The sequence below is a fragment of the Lepisosteus oculatus genome, chromosome 3, assembly GCF_040954835.1.
Source record: "Lepisosteus oculatus isolate fLepOcu1 chromosome 3, fLepOcu1.hap2, whole genome shotgun sequence".
NCBI classification, from domain to species: domain Eukaryota; kingdom Metazoa; phylum Chordata; class Actinopteri; order Semionotiformes; family Lepisosteidae; genus Lepisosteus; species Lepisosteus oculatus.
This window is the reverse complement of record NC_090698.1, coordinates 33,786,249-33,804,140: the sequence shown is the minus strand read 5'-3', so window position 1 is coordinate 33,804,140 and position 17,892 is coordinate 33,786,249. Positions and strand designations below refer to the sequence as shown.

At 37.6% G+C, this 17,892-nt stretch overlaps 1 protein-coding gene across 2 annotated transcripts in view; it reads left to right on the top strand.

The window, feature by feature from the left end:
* Window positions 1-3,572: 3,572 nt before the first annotated feature.
* Window positions 3,573-17,892, top strand: part of LOC102693134 (endoplasmic reticulum metallopeptidase 1) — a 39,089-nt gene continuing 24,769 nt past the window's right edge. For both annotated transcript variants that reach the window (XM_015338575.2, XM_006626999.3), the window contains exons 1-6: window positions 3,573-3,923; window positions 5,369-5,673; window positions 6,667-6,794; window positions 8,898-9,003; window positions 9,861-10,007; window positions 12,206-12,298. In XM_015338575.2, the coding sequence (XP_015194061.2) occupies window positions 3,622-3,923; window positions 5,369-5,673; window positions 6,667-6,794; window positions 8,898-9,003; window positions 9,861-10,007; window positions 12,206-12,298 (1,081 nt within the window). In that variant the 5' untranslated portion in view covers window positions 3,573-3,621. The remainder of the gene's footprint in view (window positions 3,924-5,368; window positions 5,674-6,666; window positions 6,795-8,897; window positions 9,004-9,860; window positions 10,008-12,205; window positions 12,299-17,892) is intronic.

Below are 17,892 nucleotides of genomic sequence, written 5' to 3'. Positions count from 1 at the left end.
ACCCGTGAGCCTGATCTCCTGACTTATCTACTAAGGCATAAGACCTGCAAGTATGCAGGATACAAACAGAACAGTCAAAGATGTGGTACATTTCAGAAATTATAAATATATGTATTTAACATACGTATATAGATCATAAAAATAATTAATACATATGCAGAATAAACAATATTATATAGAAATAAATCTAATGTAAATATATTGAATGTAATGCTGAAATATATAATGCATTAAATAAAAAGGAAAATAAGTCATATTAAGTTCATTAATATAACACCTTCATCGCTGATGCTATTGCTGGATACTGTATGAAGGATTTTGGGATGACAAGCAGAAAATACAGGCTATAAAAAAGCTATGCAGAGGAAAAATAATTTTTGCATTTAGAAAATAAGTCCCAGTAAAAAAGAAAGGAGCGATATTTTAGATATATATTTTAAAATGTAATTTGCTGATGGCACATATGATGTTAACGTGCCTCGCTTTACATAAGAAAATTGTAAAATTATAATAAAAAGAAGTCCACTGTGTCATATTATTTATTTATTTCCATCTCTTCAAAATTACAGTATTTTTTCTTTGCAGTCACTTAGCATTTGTACATCACATTGGATCTTTGACATCTTCAGGATGCCACACCGTCAGGAACAGTAGCTCTTATTACAGCAGAAATTTAAATGCTGGGACAAGATCTTTTACCATTGTGCATCATGACTTTAACACTGTTTAGGAGTTTCTGAACTTCTGATCAGTTCTGTAAATGTAAAAGAATATTATAAGCAGAGGAAAGTAAAGTATGAAAAGTCCAAAAGTTTTGAAAGGCATATGTGGCTTTACAGAAAGATTTACTTTTGTCCCTGTGGATACTTAAATCATCAAAAATGACAATAAAAATTAGTAGATTCTCAATTTTGCTTTTTCTTGTTTACACATGTAATTGGCCTGAAAGATCTAAACCAATCATGCCATTCTGCATTTCACTTTCATGTGAAATCTTTAATGTTGTATAACATGGTGCAACGTACTGCATAAAGCACAAAGGAATACAGAAATTGTTGATCAATTTGGCAGGCCAGGTGCTGCCATGCCTTGAATGAAATCAGTGCTGGAGCATGCTGCATGTGGTATCCAGAGATGGTGATTGGTGGATTGACTTGCATAAGAATGTACATATGTTGAAGGGTTCTCCATACATGGTTAATCATCCAGTCAACCAATCAGCCTATCCTGGGGACCTTCCTACAGTTATAAAAGCCAATGTATTTTATGTTTTAGTTAGGATTTGAGTGAAGACTTTGTAAGAGGCTAAGCTTATTTTGGGCTTTTGTTTGTAAACCACTGGGCTGCTTTATTTTCTGTGCCAGACAATTTCCCTAGTAAAATCTGTATTTTGGAACCTGCTGTGGCTGACTCTTCACTTGTCTGGCCCTGCCTGAGTCTGACGCTGTTACCGCTTAGGCCGGCCTTTGTAGTGTGATGTTAAGTGATAAACATCCTCTGAAAAATAAAGCCTTGTGAAATTCCCTGGTTATTCTTGTGCTACTGGATTGCTACAGTTTGGTAGATATGATACCTGTGAAGATAGCAGCATACAAATCTCTGCACTTTCCTTTTGTAAGTAGTGCTGAATGGGATCCAATCCAAAGAGCATAATTTTCTGATACCTTTTGGTATGTCACTTTTTTGTAAGGCTCCTAGTTTTTAATCTCAGTCACTAATCTAGATTGAGAATGGGACTCCCAAGACAACCAGGTACTTGCTCTGTTTGTACCCTGAGGTGTATGATCCAGACATCTCAAATTCAAGCCTGGGTCATGTCACTTAGTCAAGTGTGACTGAGATTCTTTAAGTGGCAGTACACAACTGGCTCGGTACTGCCATGGGTGGCATTTAGTAAACCGTGACTCTTTCAGCTCCTGACAAAATGGTGATGATTTTTGAGTGCCTGTAGACTCACGATGATGTCAGTGAGGGATGTGTCTGGACACCAATCACTGCTGAAGCTCCTTTACGTTGCTGCAGCACTACTATCATATTAAAACATTTCCCCCTTTGATGTCACAGTTAATTTACCTTACTGGGCCTGAATTATAAAATATCAATCTACTGAATATTGACACACATTTCTTTGACATTTTCTAGTTTTGTTTGTATCTCCTGTTTCCACTCCTAAATACGCGTCTCTAAATATGATGCATTTTCCGCATCATTAATTTTTCCCAAATAGTGCCATCCTGGAGGAGTGGTGACAGCATGTGATGTTTGTGTCCTCGAGGTTTTCTCTTTTGCAGGCTAACAATGATGCTACAGACCCTGGCATCTGAAGAGAAATCAGTGTACCAATTTCATAGCCATGAAAAACCCATGGCTGCCTTACTGCAGCCCTTCACGATGGAACACATCAAGGTGGATGTGTGGAGTCTTTTCTGAGTATTGCATTAAAGGAAATAGTTTGTGCTCATGGTCAGGGATTACATCACAAAGTTAAATCACAAACTAATTAAAAAGGAAAACCAAATGTTATGGTGTATAGTTAAAAGTGCAGAATTTATATCTAGGGATGTTATATTAAAATTGTATAAAACACTAGTGAGGCCTCATTTAGAATATTGTGAACAAGTTTGATAACCTCATCATAGAAAGGATACACTGGAATGAGTCCAGAGAAGAGCAAACAGAATCCAATAGATACAGGGCCTTAAAGGAATGTCCTACACTGACAGACCGAAGGAAGTGAAGTCTTGAATAGAGAAGTTTTCGAGGGGATCTGATGCAAGTATTTAAAATCTTCAAAGGCACTGACAAAGTCAACACAGTGAATGTCCTCAGAACGAAGAGTAGAACATGAACCCGAGGACACAAGTAAAAACTGATAGTATTAAAACCATATACAGGAGGCTCTCCTTTACCAAATGGGTTGTGACAGTACAGAACAAGCTATCCTTGTTGCTGAATCCTTTTTGTTGAAGCTTATACCCCGACATCTTTCAAGAAACTGCTTGATGAGATCAAATGAACTAGATGTGCTGAATGGCCCCTTGATTGCAGCTTTTCTTATGGCTAAAAGACTAAGCTCTGCTGGGAGAGGGGCATGGGGCACTGTTAAACTGACAGATTTGTTCAGCTGCACACTTTGTGCAATTTGTCATTTGTCTTCACTGCTGTGCATAGGTATTGACAGGTATTGACTGGCTCAGTATTCCTCTGATTAATCTCAAAAGTGCATTTAAAAAAACAATTATTGTTAACAGTATTAAATGTATTACATTTTCCCAAAGTACATTTAAATCACCTAGTTCAGATGCCATTTTCAGATGCTATCCATTTAATCTGGAATACAATATCTTCAACTGGGAAGACAGTAATTTTTTTAGGTCAAAAACCGACATTGCACACAGAAAAACAATTTCAGAAAAAAGCACGAATGAGAAAAATCTCACATACAGAAATGTTTTGTAAGCAACACCTGACCACCACATGGTTTGCAGCAGCTCTTTCGATAACAGATTATGGGTTTTGCCTGAAAGCATAATCAACGTATTTCCAGGTTGCCTAACTGTTGACGGACAGTTTTCATTAGATAGTTTGTCCCTGTGTCGTATCCGTTTGTATTTTGCCCAAATGACGCTCGCCGACTTGCCCGCAGTTAAAATGGAGAGGGACACCACTGTAAGGAGAATAAAAGGGTATCGTACATGCAATAATATATCGGAACAGGCTACAGATACATGGGAACTGAATGAGAACAATGACTCTGGGGAAGATAAAAAGAAGCTTGAGTTGGGTTTGTGTTTGCTGGAAGAAGGAATCGGAGTTGGTCTAGCTGCTATATTCCTTTTTGTGTTATGGGGACTAGTTCATTTATCATTACAGCAGCTTGTCATCCGAACATCCACCGACGAGTTCAATGCGATAAGGGCAAGGTACGTACAGAAATCTGTATTATGGTATTGGCATTTAAGTATTTAATAATATTAGCATTACCTTCACCTCTTACGTCACGTTACTTAAATACACCCATGGGTTTAAGATGAATGAAATCTGCCTTATATCAAATCTGAATATATTGGGTTTAATACAGCTTAATGTGACTGTAACATAAATATTCCAAACAAACAAGCCCTACACGCAGCACTCGGGTACTGTATATTAGCTTTTTGTTTTTGAAGTTTGGCAGAATGTGTCTCCAGATGGCAACTAAACAGTTCGGACTTTTTTATACACCAACCTGCGTTAGATCCTATTTGGCAAGGGCAAACCGATAGGATAGGTAGCTATAGTATTCTGTTTTCTTACACAGTTCTTGGGCTTTGTTGTATAACTTTACCAAATCAAGACTGAATGAAATTCTCGATTACTGATTTCGCAGTGACTCCTTTGCGGATACAGCACGGTATTAAGAGAACTGCAAGTTTCCTTGTTCTGCGGCTGGTGTAGGCAGATCATGTTGTTGAATCGAAATACTAAAGATTATTTTAATATAAAATGAAAAAAAGTTACATTACGAAAATGTTAATTTATAAACAATTCTTATTTATTCATTTCTTTTTCAGAACCATCATTTTCAGTAATTGGCATATACTGTATTTGACTGTAATTTCTGTTGTACAGTGTCATATATGGAATTTACTTACATTTAACATATTTCTAAAGTTTGTTTTATCGTATTTCTGTGTATTAAAATGTATAAGATTCTAAAACAGCAAATATGTTTTTACATAAAGGCATATCCATTAAGAGTATACAAATACAGATTGTGAGTACAGCAAGAAATTCCGAGCACTAGATTCCTTTTCCTATCAAGCAAATCGTCATCTAGCCAAGACACTTTAAAAATTATACAAGACTGAATGGTAATGTTAGAATACCTTGAAAATCAGTCCTTTAATAGTTTTGAATTGTGTTCTTTAAAATGAAAAAGATGAAATTAATAGTAACTTATTTTACATGGTGGATCTTTAGGTTTAGGTTTAGGTTTAAATTAACCTAAAGGTTACTTTAGGTTTACCTGTAGGTTTCATTTCACACCTCTCTTCACCTATCCTGACTTCACACTTCCTGATTGGCCACCCTGTCTGTCCCCTGCTTCCGCCCCTTGCTCCTCGTCTCTCCCAGCTTTTGTCCTCCTGCTACATTACCTTTGCTTACTGCGCTCTTTCTCACACAGAAGGCTTCAAGGCTGAAACGTTGTGTTTTCTTTCTTCATTTCTCCTTTCAGCATGGAGTAAACCTATTACTTGTTCCTTTGCAGCCTACACATGCTGCCACAGCTGCCCACCTGGACTACTTCAACCTACAAAGTTGTTTTTCTGTTTTACTACTGCTGTGTCTTTATCTTCTCGTGAGCACTGCTAATGGTGTTTTGCAGGAAGCATCTTGAACATATTACCAGTGTTGGGCCTAGACCTGTTGGAAGTCCGGAGAATGAAGTCTTGACAGTAAACTATCTCTTGAGTCAAATCGAAAAAATAAAAGCAGAGAGTGCTTCAGGACCACACTCCATCTCAGTAGATATCCAGAGACCAACGGGCTCCTTCAGTATTGATTTTTTAGGCGGCTTCACCAGTTACTATGACAAGGTCACCAACATTGCAGTCAAGCTGGAACCAAAACAAGGGGCCAAACATGCCATGCTGGCCAACTGCCACTTTGATTCAGTGGCCAACAGCCCAGGTAGCCCCTCAGCTCTTATTTGATTAAAATCTGAAAGTCTGACATTTATAAACCTTTCATTAGTTCCAAATCTCATTCTGAAGTTTTGTATTGTCATGTAATCATAAAAATAACAATAATAATAACTTTTCTTTAGAAAGAACTTTTCCAAACCCAAGGAGCAAAGCATGAAGTAAGAAATGTTTTCCTAATGGAGAATAAAGGAATGATCAGAGCTTAGGTTTAATCCTAAATCTACCTCTAGTTAGTACTAATATTGAGATAAATTTAAATCCAAAGGTAGGGTTAGGATTTGATGCAGGTTTTAGGTTGAGGCACTTGGACTGCAGTTTTAGAGTGGTAATGCTGCTGTGTTATCAAGTGTTGAAGCCTTCTATTATCAAGCCAGACTCCAGCTGTGGGGCCCAAGTAGGATGAAAGTCTTATTCTTATTTTCCTTATTGCAGTTGGGATTGTACCATTATGAATATTAGTACTTGACCTTTATTCTTTGACTTGATTTGACTTGGATTTTCATGCTCTTTTTGCATTTTCCAAATGGGCCACTCTCTCAGGATCTTCTTGAAAGCAGGGGTGCACAACTGTAGTTGGTCAGATGTTTTTTGGTTTCATTCTGTCACTGTCAGTAGTTAATTGTGATATAATACATGCACCAGATATTGAAAGGTCTTAGGCACCTAATGAACGGTTAGGGGAATTGATACTGTTTCCATGCACTGTGTCAGCATTTCTTATAGCCCTCTTCATGACAATGTTTGTTGAATATAGCCATTTTCAGTTGCACAATTTACAGTAGGAGATAAGTTGAGAGTAACAGATTTCTGGCCCAGGATGGAGTGTAAAATGTCTGTGTATAAAGTTTTTATATGCCTGCCTGATGTAAATCATTTAATAAATGTGATACCTCTGCAGTCATGCAATCTGGCATAAATTGCTGGCAAGAGGCACAATTCTGCTGACACTCAGTTGGTTTTCCTTGTCTGCTGACTCCAGGAGCAAGTGATGATGCTGTCAGCTGTGCTGTGATGCTGGAAGTACTTCAGTCACTCTCCAGTTTATCCACTCCTCTGCAACATGCTGTGATTTTCCTTTTTAATGGAGCTGAAGAGAATGTGCTTCAGGTGGGGCGTATTTGAAGAAAAACATGTACCACACGTTGAGAATGGAATACAGATGTTGCTGTATACTATTCCTTGGTTTCGATTACAATTATTCTCTTGTCGACATTAGTGATAAATATGTGACTGAACTTATATTTAATTCCACTGCATTGTTAAACCTAAGTTCTGAAACCTTTTTTTGAGAAGGACTTTCTTGCACAGTGTAGAGCAAAGAGCCACAATCCAGTAGCTCTTGCTTAAAGTTTAAATTAGTAAAAAAATTGAATTTTGATTAATTTAGTAAGTTACTTCATTCAGTTAAGACCTGAGGGTTGGTAATATTGTTTTTCATTTACAGTAATATGTAAATAAGTTAATTGTAAAAATCATCTGCTTAAGTGGTAAAAAAAAAGTGTTCGAGTTGTTTAGAAATTGGTAATTTGAGGATGACCCCTAAATGTGGCTCTTCCGGACCAAGGTTGGCTTGGTTCCCCCCGGCGCATAAACATACATTCAGGTATGAAGCAAAAACTGGACAGCAATATGAATTTAGACAGCATTTGTGAATTGTTGGTTTTCCATATATAACAGTTGCCAATTTGTTCTCTATTGGTGTAACATGGGAATGTGTACTGTATGTATTCAAGGCATTGTGCATTACATCTGATCCCACAGTTACCAACAAAACAGCTTGAACAAAAAAAAATGTGGAATGTTTTAATCAGTGGGGGAAAGAATCCTTCACATTTTATTTCTCACAATCTTATTGTCCATTGAGTTTTAGAAAATGGATTTGCCTGTATGTTGACAAAGCATAGGTCTGCATGGTCACAGCAAAGGAGGCTATATGGGTAGAAAAGGATCAAGTAAAGCTTTATTCCATGCTGAGAAGAAAAGAGACACAATGTTTCAGCTGTGGATCCTTCTTCAGGTGTTCACATGTCTTGTCACCTGAAGGAGGCTCCACAGCATAAACATTATGTCTCTTTTCTTTTCAGCGTGGAATAAACCTTTAGTTGTTCCTTTGCAGCCTACGCATGCTGACACAGCTACCCACATGAACTATATAGTTAGTGTACTGATTGAAATGAGCGTCTGTCCTAATGCATTGTAAGGAATGAGAACACCATCAGCTATTTTAAATTGCTGCACTTAATGATATTTATTGAGTAAGGTAACGTGCTCAATAAAATGCTAACAAATATTTCAGTAATATGTTTTCTGTATACTGTGAATCAAAGGACTTATTGTCTCTTATAACTGCAACAAATTAATAAAGATAAATGATAAATCATTAAGATGTAGAGAAGACCATTTAGCCCATGTATCTCGTGTGGTGTATAATAGCTAATTGATCTTGGGATGTTATCCAGCTGTGTCTTGAATGAAGCCGACACATCTGCCTTGACAACATGTTTGGCCTGAGAGCTTATTTCTGATTCCCACTTCCCTGACTTGTGTAGCACTTTGCAATCTTATTATCCCAAAGAACTGTACATACACTGTAAGAAGGAACCCAATATAATACATCCACCCCTGAAATGTAGCACTGGTACACTGCAGATCAAAAGTTAATTCACTGTGCTGATGAACAATTGTTGTTTTAAGATCAAAAGGAGGCCTGCTGTGAAAGTCGCAGGGATCTGTGCCCAATGATTTGCACCAGTTTGCAAATGCTATGTTTTTGGAATTCCCAATACTGTCATAGAATCTGGACAGACATGTACCAGGTCACTGGTTTCTGAGCTTTAAATGTCACAAGTCATCACAGCTCATCCAACAAAAGCTCAATAGGGTTACTTTTGGATGAGCACGGCATCCCTGCATCACATTCACTGTCATCCACCAGGGTGGTCTGTCTGAAACCTTGATTTCCCACTACATGAGTGGACTCTCTCACATACCAGTGGCATGAAGGCATTTTTCTCTTGATAAATGGGGCACATTGATTCTTTCCTACATTTTTCTATTTTGATTTTTCACCGGGCTTGACATTCAACTGGTTAAGCCACCTGATCACCTGAGCCCATGCAGCTCTCTCACTAATGAGGAGATTTAGTACTTGTCATTGAACCTTGGGGACCTTTAATCATTTTTCTGTTTTTTTTCTTTTACTTTTGTCAGGCTAGTCATGGGTTCATCACACAACACCCATGGGCAAAGCTCATCCGTGCCTTCATCAACCTGGAGGCAGCTGGAGTCGGTGGCAAAGAGATTGTGTTTCAGACAGGTGTGCTTTATCTCTCTGTGTGTCAGACAGAAGAGGCTGTGTTCTACTGAGTATACTGAAGTGAAGTATAGTTGGTATATGAAAGATCTTAACTGCAGCTGAATGAAAACGTTGCCCCTGATGGTGTGAAAGTTTTGTGTGAGTGCCATCAATGTATATCAATCAGTAATATTGTATATAACATTGGTATTTACTACCATTAACTGTAATTAGTGTCCTTAAAATGGTGGAAAAGGGTAAGTGTCTTTTGTTTTTAGTTTTGAACAGTTTTGACAAAGTAATTATGGACTAAGATGGTGATGCAGTGGTTAGTGCTATTATTGCAGCTCCAGGACTGTGGGTTCACTTTCTGACTGGCTCTCTATATGGAACATCTTCTAACTGATTGGCTCTTTTAAATTGTCTGTTTCACGATATCCTTGTGACACTGATATTCTGTCTTCTGCTGCTCTCAAGTGACTTGTGGCTTGTAATGGATGGCTTGTACCATTTCCTGCCATTTTCTGGAATGAAACAAGATAAACATTTCAGCTATCTGCTAGTAACAGGCCTGGAATATGAAACTGGGTTTCCCTTTAGGCAAAAGCAAGAAGGCTCTGTCAAACAAAAAGCTACCATCAAATGTTCATTTTGACAGATGAGTCAGAGTTTTTATTTTCATTTTTGCCAAATTACAGCTAACTATCAGGATGGCAGAAGCATAGTTATACTGTGCTGTCCTTCATCATTGTTTTAAAAATCAAAGGAAGCTGCAGGGAAATATTTTAGGTAGGTACCCATGGCAAGAAGCAGAATTGGTCTCAGCTGCAAAACCTATTTGCAAGTTGATGACCAGTTTTATTTAACTTCCTTCTCAGGTCCGGAAAACCCCTGGCTGGTTCAGGCTTATGTACACGCAGCTAAGCACCCCTTCGCCTCTGTGGTCGGCCAGGAGGTTTTTCAGAGTGGCATAATCCCCTCAGATACCGACTTCCGCATCTACAGGGATTTCGGAAACATTCCAGGTAAATCCAGGGGATCCAGGCAGTGGTATTCATTTTTGGGATTGCCACCACACCTGTACAGACGAAGCATATCAGCTGAATTCAGCAAAGTTATCCATAATGTTTTGCGATATATGTCTGCTTTGAAGCTAAAGTGTGTTTTTCACATGACCAGACATTACCAAGATTATACTAAATGCCTTGCTTTATTCTACATTTAAGAATCAAGCAGTAATTTCTTCTGTGAGTCTAGAGAAGATTTAATGGATTAAAAGTTTATACTAACCCTTTATATACAGTGTCGTGAAAAGGTATTTGCCTCCTTCCTGATTTCCTCTATTATTGCATATTTGTCACACTGGATGTTTTCAGATCTTTAGATAAAATTTAATATTTGATTAATTAGGGAACCTGAGTGAGCAAATAACAACTTTTTTCATTATGATTGTTTAATTTATTTAATTAAGTTATCCAACACCCATATCCCCTTTGTGAAAAAAGTAATTGACACTTCATAACTGATTGCACCACCTTTAGCTTCAATGACTGCAACCAAACATGTCCTATAATTCAATATCAGTCTTTCACATCGCTGTGGATAAATTTTAGCTCACTCTTCCTCGCATATCTGCTTTAATTCAGAAACATTGGTAGGTTTTCGAGCATGAACTATTCATTTCAGGTCCTGCCACAGCATCTCTATTGGGTTTACATCTGGACTTTGACTTGGTCACTCCAAAACTTTAATTTAGCTTCTTTTCAGCCATTCTGATGTGGACTTGCTTTTGTGTTTTGGATCATTGTCTTGCTGCATGACCCAACTATGCTTCAGCTTCAGCTCACGGACAGATGACCAGACATTCTCCTTAAGAATTTCTGATACAGAGCAGAATTCATGGTTCCTTCAATTATGGCAAGTCGTTCAGGTCCTGAGGCAGCAAAGCATCCCCACACCATCACACTAGCACCACCATGTTTGACTGTTGGTATGATGTTCTTACTGTGAATTGCTGTGTTTTCTTTACACCAGATATAATGGGACCCATGTCGTCCAAAACGTTCCACTTTTGACTCATCTACCCATATAACATTCTCCCAAAGGCTTGGGGATCATCCAGGTGCTTCTTGACAAATGAGAGATAAGCAGTTCTGTTCTTCTTGGTTAGCAGTGGTTTCCAACTTGCTAGTCTCCCATAAAGCTCAAATTCACTACTGTTCCAAGTAATCTCCATTTGGAGATTATGGCCCTCAGTGTGGTTCGGTGGAGTCCCAGGGACTTGGAAATGGCTTTGTAACCCTTTCCAAACTGATTGATATCAACAACTTTTTTTCTGATCCCTTCAGGAATTTCCTTTGATCATGGCATAATGTGCTTGTTGAATCTTTGTGCTGGCAACTTGACTCTGATGGTAAGGGTCAAAACAAGAGAGGTTAATATTGAGCAGGGCTGGCTATAATCAAGCCTGGCTGTTCAATCAGCTGACTCTAAATTATCCCTTTAATTGGGTTTATTTAACTACAATTACTTTTTCAGACTGTGCCAGTTGGTGTTTGATAACTTTGTTCATTAAATAAATGAAATACTTTAAAACGAATGTGTTATTTGTTCAGTCAGGTTCCCTTTATCTAATATTAGATTTTGGTTGTAGACCTGAAAACATTCAACGTCACAAATCTGCAATTATAGAGGAAATCAGGGCATTATAGGGCAAATACTTTTTCACAGCACTGTAACCAGTTTAAGCAGCTTTGAATAAAATCATATTTTGTACAGAGGCTGAAATATTATGTGCACTGGATACAGCTCATTAAGAAGTTAAACCATAATAATTTCCTTTTGTTTTTTACACATTTGTGTTTATTATTCTGTAATCTTTTCCCTGTCCTTTTTAGAGTTGTTTCATTAAGTACTTCTGCAGTTTGTGAAAATAGTCAGCAGGGGCCATATTACTGTAAAATCTTAAAATGAGCAAAGTGTGTTTTATATGTGTAATATCACAAGTTTGCTATATCTTCAAAGCAGGATCATTCTGCTTAAATTACATTGCTAGATTTTGGTAATGTAACCAAAACTTTGTAGTTGTATTACATGGTTACAGATTCCTACATATGCATATAAGTTGTATATTCTTGTTCTGCTTAACATATATGTCAATTAGACACCAGTTTGTGCCCTTGCTGTTTCTATTTCAGTACATGGTTGTTGATTTTCTCTGCAGGAATTGATTTGGCCTTCATCGAAAGTGGATTCATCTACCACACAAAGTATGACACGCCAGATAGGATTCTCACTGACTCCATACAACGAGCAGGTAATTGCTGTGACAGTATGAGCCCTTGTTCTGTGGACCACACTCCTGTGCACCTTGACACTCTCTCAGGAGGGTTTATTTAGTAATTGTCAGGGGAAGAGGATGAAGTTGAGGATGAAGGTTTTTGTGTTTAAAAGACAGTTTCAAAACAATAATTTCATAAGCATTAGCTGAAATAGAATGGAATCGCTGTTTCCTACTTGTTGAGATGTACAATAACTATGATACAGAAGTTATCTTTCTGTTATTATTAGTCTTTTATTCCTTTTGATCCATCTAGAAAAAAATCATTAGTTGTGAGTTATGAGTACATTCTCATAGTTTGCAAATTTATTTATTCAACTTATTTTTCATATTTTTCAAATGACAGTTTTCTAAATACATTTTGGAAAGTGTATTTGAAATAAAATAAATTGTTTCACCAACTTTCATGTTAAAAGAGGCAGGTTTTAAACTTAAGAAAGGTAACATTTTCTGAAAGAGTTGGCAGTTCGCGGCTTGGCTTGTCTTTGCACTCTGCATAACGTTGGACTCTTAAGAACTTACCTCATCATCATCTACCCATTTCTCTTGTGCTAGCCTTTTTAAACCTATTATACCAGGTTGGGCCTTGTAATAATGACCCAGTAAATTATAAAGTTGTTCCCTCTGCTAATGAACAGTGCAAGTATGCCTGATTGGTGTACAAATAGGTCTGGAGTTGGAGGTCTTCTCTCTTAAGAATCTCTTATATTCCATGAAGTTAGCCTAATGTGTTAATTTAGTTAATTTACATTGTAAAAATAATGCTTTGGAATAATTTATACTTCTCAATGAAAATGCTTCGAAAAGCAAGCTAGCACATTTGGCGTTTCATTCTGAGGTCCATTCTGAAAATGGTGTGTATCTTTCTGCTCTTTTCATTGTTTTTTTGCTCTTACTTTAATTGGTGAATTATCTGATATAAATTCACCAATTCCTGTTTGTGCAGCAAGCCTTGTTTGGTTTTAGTTGATTACATGCACATGGTTATTACTGTGCTTATGTGGACTGTGTTTTGTTACATATGTGATGACACTTCCTGTCTAAAGCCACTGGTGATTATAAATATGTTTTAAAGTGGGAAGGGATTGAATCATGAGTTCACTGGAAGGTCCATGAGATAAAATTAGATAAATAAGTTTGCAGTGCAAATGAGTGGAGTTCATGTGAGTGATCCGAATACATTGTTGCATTAAACAAGAACATCATACTGAACATGCAACAATTTATGGAAATAAATATTAACCCAGAGCAGTAGCATGCTAAATGCAGTGACTGTTGACTGTCTGAATTTGTTTTAAAGAGAGCTAAGTGTGTGGCAATCAAGGTCATAGTTCAAGATACAGATATTTTTAAATACATGTATGTTAGATTGACATGCAATCTAGAATTAAGCATTTAATAGAATGAAATTGAACTATTTAATTTAGCTTTCTGAAAACACTGGCTTGCATACTTTGTAGTTACTGAATAACTTACGGGTCATTGATAATATTCTCAATAACCGCTAATTTGTATTTACAAAAGACTAACTTAATTCCTTCAATAACCTTCCATGCGTAAAGCCGAATGATTCCGAAATTAAGATCCATTAGGGGCTATTTTTTGCTCTCTTCTGCATCATCTTGGTGGCACCACATAATACTGAAAACATCCACAGATTATATGGAGCCTTGGTTTTAGTTCTAGACCTGGGGTGCTGTCTGTGTTGAGTGTGTATCTTCTCCCCTTGTTCACATGGGTTTCTTCCCACAGTCCAAAGACGGACTGGAAGGTTATTTGGCTTCTGGGAAAGTTGGCCCTGGTGTGACTGTGTGTGTGTATTTGAGTGGACTGGCGTCCTGTGAAGGGCGTATCCTGCCTTGCACTCTTAGCTTGCCAACCCCTGCGATCCTGAATTGGATAAAGAGGTTAGAAAATGAATGGATGGCACAGTATACAGGGATTCCTGTTGATAGTTGGTATTGGATTGTTAGAGGAGATTGTTTGTATATACCAATGAACTTTGCTTGAATAAACAGTATTTTTCTTAACGTTGAGTTTTTTCCATGTGCTCAGGCCTCATGAGCCACCTGAGGAGAGGAAGGCCTGTCACAACAGTATTCAGTGAGAAGTCCTAATATGTGACCATAAAGTATATGAGCATAATTATCACCCACATTCCTGAGCATTTTACACTGCATGGCAATATGGTGAAGTCCTAGTGAGCTTCCAGGGGGCCTAAGGCTCTCTGAGATCTGTATCACTTCTCATTTAAGGGAAAAATACATTGGTCAGAAAATGCAGTTGCCATTGAACACTTTGTTACAAACGAGGGATTTTACTCCTACTGTTTTAGATTTTCTATACATTTTGAAGAATGTGTCTTTTTACATTATTTTACACAGTCTCTGATGGATACAGTTTCACCTGCTCACAACAGAGTAACAAAGTAATATATATCACTATGACTCTGATAGTGGTCTGCTAATTACTATCTGTGTAGGGCAGTTGTGTGCTCTTACTGCATCAGGATAGTCTGACATTCCAGATTATTAATATGGTCTATTTGTTGAAACCTCAAAGAGGTCCTTTGTTTGGTATTTTGTAGGTATGAAGGACTCTGCCTTGAGAATTTCAGAAGATTAAAAGTAATCTGAATTTTTGATGATGTGAGCATAATAGCTCTGGGGAGGTTTGTGCAGTTTTTAACTGCTGAAGTTCAGGTAGATCCTGAAAGTTTGAAGCCGATGAATGGTAAAGCATGGTGTCTTCGCTAAACTTGATACATAGAAATTGTATGTAATCCCTAAAGTTTAAGAGGCGTGATTGAATTTGTATTCTTTTCTTATTGGTGTTCCCAGCTTCTAACTGCAGCAAAACTGGAATTAATGTATCTCTGTTTTGAAACTTATTTATAGTAACCACGACTGGATCCGAATGTGCTATTTGATATGGAGTTATCTACTATGCAAAAATGTAAGCCATGAACAGTCTAGAAGAACACTTTCAATCTCATTAGGTAAATTCGTGGTCGTTATTTTCTTATGTTTATTCATATCCTGGGATGTAAGGATTTGTCCTTCTGTTCTTTTTAAAGTTTTTAAAGGATAAACTATATTAACTTTATGAAGATGTTACCTCTAGCTCACGGCATCCTCCTAAATGCAATAAAAAGCTGAACATGTTTTCATTGGGGTCCATTTGTTTTGCCAACACCAGTCTTTTTACAGGAGGCCTCGTTTTCAGCTCCTCTGGTGTCTGTCCTTAATATTATAGCTGAATGTTTGTTTTCTCAGCTAAGGGTTTTTATCTGAGAAGGGAGTACTGATGCAGAGCAAAATATTCTTACCCTTTCTATGGTGTCACATTTTGTGAGATTACAAAATGATGCATGCTCATTTTTTTTAATTAATATTTTATTAAAAACTTGAATGCTCAATCTGAAGTCTTTGAAGGGTAAGTAATGTTACAAAAATGGAGAAAATCAGGAAATTGACAAAGTGGATAAATCAATAAGTAAAATAAATAATCACATAGTTTGAAAGGATTTTGCCAATAACGCCATAACGCGTACAAAGGACAGAATAAGGTAAAGCTGCCTTCTAGAATAGATTTTAACCTGAGGTTAAAACTGTCTCTGTGTAAACCTAGATACCACCAAATGAATAAGAATCTCCATATTTTAAAAATGCACCAATAACCAGTAGAAGCCATTTTTAACAGAGAGATTGTTCAGATTCTTAGACACACTTCCATAGTCACTTACCATAAGTAACAATATCTGTAACTGTTAGTGATACAGTGTTACAGTAAAAGGTAAAGAGAAAAACATGAAACATATTAATTGCATAAGTATTCTGATCTGTGAACTCAGTATTTTATATAAGCACCTTTGGCAGCATTTGTCACAAGTCTTTCTGGGTAGATCTCTCCTTTGCACTCCAGCTTGGAGCAGTTTTTGCCCTTTCTTCTTGACAGACTTGAACTCTCAAGTTGCTTGGATTAACAGTATTTCCACAGATTCTCAAAGTCAGGTATTAGGGCCTCTTGAGGACATACACTGAAATGGCTTAAGAATAAGAAAATGAATTGTGCTTTAGATCATTTTCCTATGAATTGTGTCCCAGTTTGAGGTCAGAAGCAGTTTTACCCCTAAGATTTGCCACTACTTTGCTTCATCTACAGTATGTTCTCATCAGTCCTTACAAGGTTCATAGTCACTGCTGATGAAAAGCAGTACCGTATTACAGTAACGTAAGTTTTCCACCATCATGTTTGACAGAACATTCAAGAGTTACAAAATGAGAGGAGGCCCTTCGGCTCATCAAGCCCGGTAGTATCCTGGTAGTAGTTTATTATGGGCCGGTGCGGTGACTCTGTGGCTAAGGATCTGCGCTGGTGGCCGAAAGGTTGCCGGTTCGTATCCTGCGGCCGGCAGAGGACTCCTACTCCACTGGGCTCCTGAACAAGACCCTTAACTCCAACAGCTCCAGGGGTGCCGTATAAATGGCTGACACTACGCTGTGATCCTAAGCTTCTCTCCCCGTTTGTGTGTCTCATGGAGAGCAAGCTGGGGTATGTGAAAAGACAAATTCCTAATTCAAGACAATTGTATATGGCCAATAAAGTGATCTTATCTTCAATGGTGGCCTTCCAAGGTCCCCACTGAACTGGCCTCTTTCAAGGCTGAGATGATTTTCCCTACTGGAATGACTCCAGTGTCATTCATGGGACCTGCACTGTTGTCCCCTCCTGCCCTCACAGTTACAGTGTTACAGTTTGCACAAGAGGGTTACTTGGGCATGATGTGAATGTCAAACAGTAGTGTGGGGATCTAGTGCAGTAGTGCAGAGTCATCGAAACACTTTCCTTGTTAGGAATGCAAAGCATACCTCTATGGGGCCCCCTACACTGCCCCCTCTCTAGACCCTATTGTATATGGCCAATAAAGTGATCACCAGGTGTTGGCTTCAATAACATAGCAGGTTAGCATGTTCCATACACCTACAACCCTGTGGTTAAAGAACAGCATCTTTTCTGGTTTTACTTGCAAGCCTCGTCGTTTCCTTGTTGTGACCTCTTGTTCAGAATGTCGAGCTTATACTGTATGTAGTAGCTCTGCTCTAGAGTAATTCCAGAGCAGAAATATATTTTATATAATGTTGTGACAAACATTGTACAGAATATTCTTAACGAGGTTTACTAGTGCATCAAACAATTTTAACATCCCTTGATTTAGATTCAACAATTTTAACTGTGTATACCAGCATTTTGTTTGCCTCTTTAATTGCTTTGCCACATTGTCTAGAAGATGCAAATGACAGCATTTTCCATTTTGTATTTTTAATTTGATTTAACTACCTACATGCAATAGGCTGCACTTGTTTACATTAAACATCATGTGCCAAGTGTTTGTCCTGTTCTGAATTTTATCTAAATCCTTTTGAATTTCGCTTGCTACTTCTAAAATGTTTGCTACTCCTTCTTTAATTTGGAATTTAAGTTAGCTAACTTGATTAATTTATTAATAATTCTGGAATCTAGATTATCGCTATAAATTAGGAAGAGCAGTAGTCCTAGTACAGATCCTT